At 53.3% G+C, this 9,085-nt stretch overlaps 1 protein-coding gene across 1 annotated transcript; it reads left to right on the top strand.

The window, feature by feature from the left end:
* The first annotated feature begins 2,591 nt into the window (after window positions 1-2,591).
* LOC119306452 (endo-1,4-beta-xylanase 1-like) lies at window positions 2,592-4,610 on the top strand. Its single transcript, XM_037582666.1, has 3 exons — window positions 2,592-2,674; window positions 2,756-3,277; window positions 3,392-4,610. Exons 1-3 carry the CDS (start codon window positions 2,660-2,662, stop codon window positions 4,505-4,507), a joined length of 1,653 nt encoding a protein of 550 aa, XP_037438563.1. The 5' UTR covers window positions 2,592-2,659; the 3' UTR covers window positions 4,508-4,610.
* The last annotated feature ends 4,475 nt before the right edge of the window (window positions 4,611-9,085 follow it).

Here is a 9,085-nt window from a genome sequence, read left to right as displayed (position 1 = left end):
GATCCAGAGATCTTGAGACGCCACGACCTCTAGTATGATAGTGCAAGCCCTGACATGGCCCTTATACTGCCCTTGCCAAACAGAAAGGCAGTTCTTCCACTCCCAGTGCATGCAGTCTATGCTACCAAGCATCCCTGGGAAGCCCCTGCTGGCATTCATCACCAACAAACGGGTTGTATCTTCAGCAATCGTCTCTCTCAAGTACTTAGGGCTAAACACATCAATTACAGCCTTGCAGAACTTATACAGGGATTCTAGGCATGTAGACTCGCTCATACAGACGTACTCATCAATGAGATCACCGAGCACTCCGTTTGCAAGCATTCGGATGGCGGCGGTGCATTTCTGATAAGAGGAAAAACCAATCTTGCCAACGACATCCTCTTTGCACTCGAAATAGTCATCATAGCCGACCACCCCCTCTCTAATACGGTTGAAAAGATGCCTACTCATACGGAAACGGCGGCGAAATTTTTGATGTTTGAACAACGGGTTTGTTGTATCAAAGTAGTCCTTCCAAAGAAGGAAATGCCCGCTCTCTCGGTTGCGATTCAGCGCCGGAAGGTGGCTCGAAATGGAGCCACGGAACAACGGCCGGCTGCTATTGAGGTGGTGATGGACCAACACGGCAACCAATATCTCCTCCTCATCATCAGACAACGAATCATCGGAGTCGCAAAGGAAATTTTGAAAAAAGAACTTGTCGGCGGAGTCCATTTTGTACCTTGGAAATTTGTCGAACAGCTTGCAGGCGTCGACGAAGGAGACGGCCGGTGAAGGGAGTCACGGCGCGCACGGACCAACTAGCTGCCCCGCCGGCGTCCGACGAGTGGGCCGGCGTCCGACGAGCGTGCCAGTAGGGATCTGGACAGGCGGCGAGGCAGCTTCTTGGTCGGGGGCGACTGTGTGGTGTGGGGGCACGGGGGAGTAGTCGGCTCCCCGGCGGCAAGACGGCGGTGGCGGGCGACGTGGGAGTGGGCGGCGTTGCTGGGCGGATGTGGAGGCGCCGGCAGCTGGCAGAGTCGCCGGCAAAAATGGGCGGCGGTGTCGGCGACGAAGGAGGCGGGCGAGGGTTGCTGTTGGATGTGGGGAGGCCAATGTGCCACCGACCAGCGGGCCTGGGGGAGGAGAAGGTGAGCGTGCGCGCGTCCGCCGCGTGTCCGCGCGGACGCAAATCCGGCTCAAAAATGGGCCGGGAATGGGTCGCCCACAGACGAAAACTGGACCCGCGCCACGCTGACCCAAATGGACGGCGACGGACGAAATGGGATGCCCCATTGGAATTGCTCTTACGTGTTTTTTTTTAGGAATGAATCTTGACCTTGTGGGAAGACAGTGTTAGGTCGCATAATCCTGTCCCACTTCGGTTAGCACGACAACCTGATGAGAAAGCAGCTGGCCGTCAAAGGCGTCTACTCTTCCTCGGTCATGGGTATGGTCGAGGGCTCAAACTCTAAGACTAGCCACAGTTGGAGTAACTTCAGCACTAACATCGAGTCCAACTCAGCAAATTTGCTTATGTGGCAATGAGTTAATGAGGAGAGAGGTAGTGTAGTTATAGTAACTTAGCTAGTTACTGTAACATCACATGTCCCAATGCAATATGAGTCTATAACTAATAAATGAATCTTTGCATGTTACCACACTTATGTTAGGCTGGTTGTAATGGGTAGTATCATAAGTTAGTATCATGCATATGATACTAGTGTATGATACTACCTCCATAATGCATAGTATCATATGGTAGTATCATAGATTACTTTATTTATTGCCATGCATGATACATACTAGTGTAGCATTTATTATGATACGGTTTCATGATATGATACTCAACCCTCTCTTACTTTATTTAATTTTATGCCACCTCATCAAAGTTGCCTAGTTGGCATGCATGATACTAGCTATGATACTCCCATTACAACCAGCCTTACTACCCACTATGAAGGTAGTAACATAATCTATGGATATGTGTATGTTACTAGTATATGTTCCTCACCATCATGGCTAGTCTAAGAAGAAGAAAAAAAACTTGCCTCCTCCGTGGCAGTATTTTTCTCTCTCTACAACTACAACTTGCAGCCGTCGTCCAATACAAGCGCGCATGGTGGGTTTGTTTCACGCGCGCGGACGAAACGGAAGGAAGACGCAAGCCAACAGCGTAAAGCTAGAAAAAGCGGCTGAGGCAATAAGCTGCGTGCATGAATGAGGCCTGGATTCCATGATAGATACTCCGTATGTGACCACTGGATACTGGGTGTGTGTGTGTATGTGATTATCCCAGGTTAATTACGACGCTTTTGGCCCTTTTTGTATCTTGAAGCCATGCATTACAACGCTCTACGCTTAACTAAACAAATTACTTACATTATCGTCACAGCCAACATGCAAGTGAGGCGGCTGCAAGTTGGCTGGCAACCCTTTCCTTTCTTTTCTTCACGCTTCACGGTTACTCTTTGTACACTGATACTAGTATATTAGTAGTAACAAGTAGTAAACCATATCTATCTCGACATCGACGGCCGCCGCCACAATTTCCCTTTAAATACCGCAGCCACTGCGATCCATCTCCTCACTCCCACTGCAGACCACAACAGAGAGAGCACTTGAGGCGGCTGCAAATTTTCTGCACACTGATCCTCTTGACTCCCACTCGCGTAAGATGGGAAGCACTCAGGTACGTACCGTACTTAGTAGTGGTAGCACCAGTGCAGCACACGGTCTAGCTCATTCATTTGCATGCATGGTGCACGTTCAGGACGTGAACCTAGTCCACAACAGCACACTAGAGGACGGCTGTGCACCATTCGGCTCACGCACGACGACACTGTCCGTGCACAACGAGGAGGAGACGGCCATGCTCCCCGTCACCGTGGGTGGCAGCAAGCCCAGCGGCCGGTACATCCTGGTGGCGGGGCGTGCCGACGAGAAGGACGGCCTGCGCCAACCGATCACGTCGGGCGGCCTGAAGCCTCGGGCCACGTACCGCGTGGCCGGGTGGATCAGACTGGGCGCAGGCGCGCCGCGGGGGACGGTGCGCATCAGCCTTGGTGTGGACGACAATGGCAACGAGACCATGGTGGAGTGCGGCGCGGTGTGCGCTGAGACGGGCGGGTGGACGGAGATCATGGGCGCCTTCCGGCTCAGGACGGAGCCGCGCAGCGCCGCGGTTTACGTCCACGGTGCCACCGCCGGCGTCGACGTCAAGGTCATGGATCTTCGTGTCTTCCAGACGGACCGCAAGGCGCGCTTCAGGCAACTCAAGGACAAGACTGACAAGGTGAGCATGCATCCACGTAACCATGCATCTTTTCATGTCCGGGTGCATGGCATGCATGGCATTAACTGCATGCATAATGGATGCGGACGTAATGCATGCATACTTTTGATGTAGGCGCGCAAGAGGGACGTGGTCATCAAGCTGGGCGCGGCGACGGGAGCGGCGTCCGTGCGCGTCGTGCAGATGGATAGCGCCTTCCCATTCGGGACATGCATCAACACGACGGTGATCCAGAACCCAGCCTTCGTCGACTTCTTCACCAACCACTTGGACTGGGCCGTCTTCGAGAACGAGCTCAAATGGTACCACACGGAGGCGCAGCAAGGGCAGCTCAATTACCGCGACGCCGACGCGCTCCTCGGCTTCTGTGACCGCCTCGGCAAGCGCGCCCGTGGTCATTGCGTCTTCTGGTCCGCGGACGGCGCTGTGCAGCAGTGGGTCAAGAACCTCGACCGCGACCAGCTCAGGTCCGCCGTCCAAAGCCGCATCCAGAGCCTGGTGTCCCGCTACGCCGGCAGGTTCCCGCACTACGATGTCAACAACGAGATGCTGCACGGCCGCTTCTTTCGGGACCGCCTCGGCGACGAGGACGTCCCGGCGTTCATGTTCAAGGAGGTCGCTCGCCTGGACCCGGAGGCCGCGCTCTTCGTCAACGACTACAATGTGGAGTGCGCCAACGATCCCAACGCGACTCCGGACAAGTACGCCGAGCAGGTCACATGGCTGCAGAGCTGCGGCGCCGTGGTGCGCGGCATCGGGCTGCAGGGCCACATCAGCAACCCCGTCGGGGAGGTCGTCTGCGGCGCCCTCGACAGGCTCGCCGTCACGGGCGTGCCCGTCTGGTTCACCGAGCTGGACGTGTGCGAGCCCGACGTTGGCCTCCGCGCCCAGGACCTGGAGGTGGTGCTCCGGGAGGCGTACGCGCACCCGGCGGTGGAGGGCGTCGTGTTCTGGGGCATCATGCAGGGCAAAATGTGGCGCAAGGACGCCTGGCTTGTCGACGCCGACGGCACCGTCAACGAGGCAGGCCAGACGCTCCTCAATCTCCAGGAGGAGTGGAAGACTGACACGCGCGGGAACGTCGACGGCGATGGGAACTTCAAGTTTAGGGGCTTCCACGGCAGATACGTCGTGGAGGTTACGACGGCGACGGGGAAGCAGATGCTCAAGACCTTCACCGTGGAGAAAGGGGACAACACCCCTCTCGTCCTGGATTTGGTCGATGCCTGACGGTGAATCTAATCTAACTAAGAAACTATTTTTACCAATCTAATTACATGCATGGACGACACGTGAAGGAATAAGCTGTATAATACTATTCACATTTCCAAGGTAATGGGTATTGTATTTTGTAAGAGAAGTGTAAGGTATTGTACTGCCTAAATCTCATGTCGATGGAGATGATTGAAGAAAAGAGTGCCTATGGTGATCAAAGGATTTGTTCTCAATTTTTTTTGTCAATTGATTAAAGTAATAATAATATTACAAAGAGAAAAAATTGCAGTTGAGATATAACACAAAACCACATTTCTAAAGTAATTAAGAATTTCAACTGATACCCACAACTCTAGGACCAAGTAGTGATGACAAAACACATAATTACTCTGATTAATCACTTAATGAAAAATATTATGTGTGGGCCCCATGTTTAAGTCACTAGGGGGCGGCTTGGCTTGAGCACTTTTGAATGGGCTTGCCGATGAGGACGAGGACGAGGCCGACCTCCGACGGATGTATGTTGGGCTGTACAAGAAGGGGCTTGACGACGAGGACGGACCGTCCAAGAGCAGGGTCGAGTCTGAAGTGCTCGAGCTTTCATACGAATAGTTTAAATTCGTATTGTTGAGTATAATGTCTATTAGAAAAGACGAGATAGATTAGGATTTGTTCTGACTTGTCTTGTACTTCAAATAGATCATTGTACTCCTATATATATGCTCACGAGGCTCAAGCAATACAACAACTATTTCACCAATCCTCTCTCTCCCACAAATTCTCTCTCTTCCTTCTAACATAGTACCATTTACCGGGATCTAAACCCTAGCCGACGCCGTTTCCGCACCCGCGCGCCGCCCCTAGGGCGGTCGGCCTCCATGACCGCCGCCGGGGGCCGCGCCGCCCATACCTAGAGTTCGTCCGCCGGTTGTGTTGATCGGCTGCCCTAGAGAGTCTTTTCCCTGAGCCCTTGCTCCGGGTTTTCTCTCTCCCGCCGGTCATCTTGATCGGCAGTTTCTTTTTGGTTTTCCGTTCTAATCTTGATCGGTTTGCGTCTTCCACCGTCGCCGTCGACCCCGTGCGCCTCTACTCCAACCCCGGCGCGTTCGGCCGGCTTCTTCACTGACCCGGCGGCCTCGCGCGTCTGCCCGCCGGTCGCCCCGACCTGGCGGCCTCGCGTCATGCGGCGGCCCTTCACCGCGGTCGTTCGCGCTCCGGCCCGCCCGTTGATCTACGCCGGCCGTCACCACCCTGCTCCGACCGGGACTCCTGCATCACCCGACCCGGTGGCCTCTCGCCATGCGGCGGCCACTCATAGCCGCCCTTCCGCCCGTCGTCGCTGGCTTCATCTCAGACTCCGCCATCACCCCGTCTCCACCGAGCGGCGTCCCCGACCTTGCGCGCGATCGTATTGATCACCCGCCCGCCGCTGTGACCCCCCTCATCTACGTCGTGCGACCGACCTGGCCCGTCGGTTGTGCGTAACTCCGCATGCCCCGTGAAGAGCATCCCCGAGTTCAGCGCGCCCCTCCACCGATCGAGCAAATGGCTGCCGTTGCGTCGCCCGTTCAGGCTGCAGGGCCGCCGCCCCCGTGGTTCTTCTCCCGGCTGCACGGACCCGCATCACGCTGCGTCGCCCCTTCGAGCCGTAGTGCCACGGCCCACGGTCCACCGCCGCCCTGGGGCCGTCGGCTCCAGGCCGTCCCCATGGCTGCACCGATCCTCGCGCTGCCGCTGCATCGCCCCGTCGGGCCGTAGCGAGCGTGGCACGCAGTCCACGCCGCTATCCCGAGGCCGTCCCCGCTGTTGCACCTGTTGGAAATATGCCCTAGAGGCAATAATAAATTGATTATTATTATATTTCCTTGTTCATGATAATCGTTTATTATCCATGCTAGAATTGTATTGATAGGAAACTCAGATACATGTGTGGATACATAGACAACACCATGTCCCTAGTAAGCCTCTAGTTGACTAGCTCGTTAATCAATAGATGGTTACGGTTTCCTGACCATGGACATTGGATGTCATTGATAACGGGATCACATCATTAGGAGAATGATGTGATGGACAAGACCCAATCCTAAGCCTAGCACAAGATCATGTAGTTCGTATGCTAAAGCTTTTCTAATGTCAAGTATCATTTCCTTAGACCATGAGATTGTGCAACTCCCGGATACCGTAGGAGTGCTTTGGGTGTACCAAACGTCACAACGTAACTGGGTGGCTATAAAGGTACACTACGGGTATCTCTGAAAGTGTCTGTTGGGTTAGCACGAATCGAGATTGGGATTTTGTCACTCCGTGTAAATGGAGAGGTATCTCTGGGCCCACTCGGTAGGACATCATCATAATGTGCACAATGTGACCAAGGGGTTGATCACGGGATGATGTGTTACGGAACGAGTAAAGAGACTTCCCGGTAACGAGATTGAACAAGGTATCGGTATACCGACGATCGAATCTCGGGCAAGTACCATACCGCTAGACAAAGGGAATTGTATACGGGATTGATTGAGTCCTTGACATCGTGGTTCATCCGATGAGATCATCGTGGAACATGTGGGAGCCAACATGGGTATCCAGATCCCGCTGTTGGTTATTGACCGGAGAACGTCTCGGTCATGTCTGCATGTCTCCCGAACCCGTAGGGTCTACACACTTAAGGTTCGATGACGCTAGGGTTATAAAGGAAGCTTGTATGTGGTTACCGAATGTTGTTCGGAGTCCCGGATGAGATCCCGGACGTCACGAGGAGTTCCGGAATGGTCCGGAGGTAAAGATTTATATATAGGAAGTCCTGTTTCGGCCATCGGGACAAGTTTCGGGGTCATCGGTATTGTACCGGGACCACCGGAAGGGTCCCGGGGGCCCACCGGGTGGGGCCACCTGCCCCGGGGGGGCCACATGGGCTGTAGGGGGTGCGCCTTGGCCTACATGGGCCAAGGGAACCAGCCCCTAGAGGCCCATGCGCCAAGATATAGGAAAAAGGGGAGAGTCCTAAAGGGGGAAGGCACCTCCGAGGTGCCTTGGGGAGGATGGACTCCTCCCCCCCTCTTAGCCGCACCCCTTCCTTGGAGGAAGGGGCAAGGCTGCGCCTCCCCCCTCTCCCCTGCCCCTATATATAGTGGAGGGGAGGGAGGGCATCCATACCTGAGCCCTTGGCGCCTCCCTCCCTCCCGTGACACCTCCTCCTCTCCCGTAGGTGCTTGGCGAAGCCCTGCAGGATTGCCACGCTCCTCCATCACCACCACGCCGTTGTGCTGCTGCTGGATGGAGTCTTCCTCAACCTCTCCCTCTCTCCTTGCTGGATCAAGGCGTGGGATACATCGTCGAGCTGTACGTGTGTTGAACGCGGAGGTGCCGTCCGTTCGGCACTAGGATCATCGGTGATCTGAATCACGACGAGTACGACTCCATCAACCCCGTTCACTTGAACGCTTCCGCTTAGCGATCTACAAGGGTATGTAGATGCACTCTCCTTTCTACTCATTGCTGGTTTCTCCATAGATAGATCTTGGTGACACGTAGGAAAATTTTGAATTTCTGCTACGTTCCCCAACAGTGGCATCATGAGCTAGGTCTATTGCGTAGATTCTTTGCACGAGTAGAACACAAAGTAGTTGTGGGCGTCGATATTGTTCAATATGCTTGCCGTTACTAGTCTTATCTTGATTCGGCGGCATCGTGGGATGAAGCGGCCCGGACCAACCTTACACGTACGCTTACGTGAGACCGGTTCCACCGACAAACATGCACTAGTTGCATAAGGTGGCTGGCGGGTGTCTGTCTCTCCCACTTTAGTCGGATCGGATTCGATGAAAAGGGTCCTTATGAAGGGTAAATAGCAATTGGCATATCACGTTGTGGTTCATGCGTATGTAAGAAACGTTCTTGCTAGAAACCCATAGCAGCCACGTAAAACATGCAAACAACAATTAGAGGACGTCTAACTTGTTTTTGCAGGGTATGCTATGTGATGTGATATGGCCAAAAAGGATGTGATGAATGATATATGTGATGTATGAGATTGATCATGTTCTTGTAATAGGAATCACGACTTGCATGTCGATGAGTATGACAACCGGCAGGAGCCATAGGAGTTGTCTTTATTTATTTGTGACCTGCGTGTCAACTTAAATGTCATGTAATTACTTTACTTTATTGCTAACCGTTAGCCATAGTAGTAGAAGTAATAGTTGGCGAGGCAACTTCATGAAGACACGATGATGGAGATCATGATGATGGAGATCATGGTGTCATGCCGGTGACGATGATGATCATGGAGCCCCGAAGATGGAGATCAAAAGGAGCAAAGTGATGATGGCCATATCATGTCACTATTTGATTGCATGTGATGTTTATCATGTTTATACATCTTATTTTCTTAGAACGACGGTAGTAAATAAGATGATCCCTTACAACAATTTCAAGAAGTGTTCTCCCCTAACTGTGCACCGTTGCGACAGTTCGCTGTTTCAAAACATCACGTGATGATCGGGTGTTTTATTCAGACGTTCAAATACAACGGGTGTTGACGAGCCTAGCATGTACAGACATGGCCTCGGAACACATGCAAAACACTTAGGGTTA

This window comes from Triticum dicoccoides, chromosome 5B, assembly GCF_002162155.2.
Source record: "Triticum dicoccoides isolate Atlit2015 ecotype Zavitan chromosome 5B, WEW_v2.0, whole genome shotgun sequence".
In the NCBI taxonomy this organism is placed as follows: Eukaryota; Viridiplantae; Streptophyta; class Magnoliopsida; order Poales; family Poaceae; genus Triticum; species Triticum dicoccoides.
Note: the sequence above shows the minus strand (reverse complement) of the source record. Positions and strands in the feature narration are given on the sequence as shown.

What these genes read in the sequence shown, in the direction of transcription:
- LOC119306452 (XM_037582666.1), top strand. An exon ending in TCAAGGACAAGACTGACAAG is followed by an intron (nt 3,278 to 3,391) that starts GTGAGCATGCAT and finishes CTTTTGATGTAG; the next exon opens with GCGCGCAAGAGGGACGTGGT.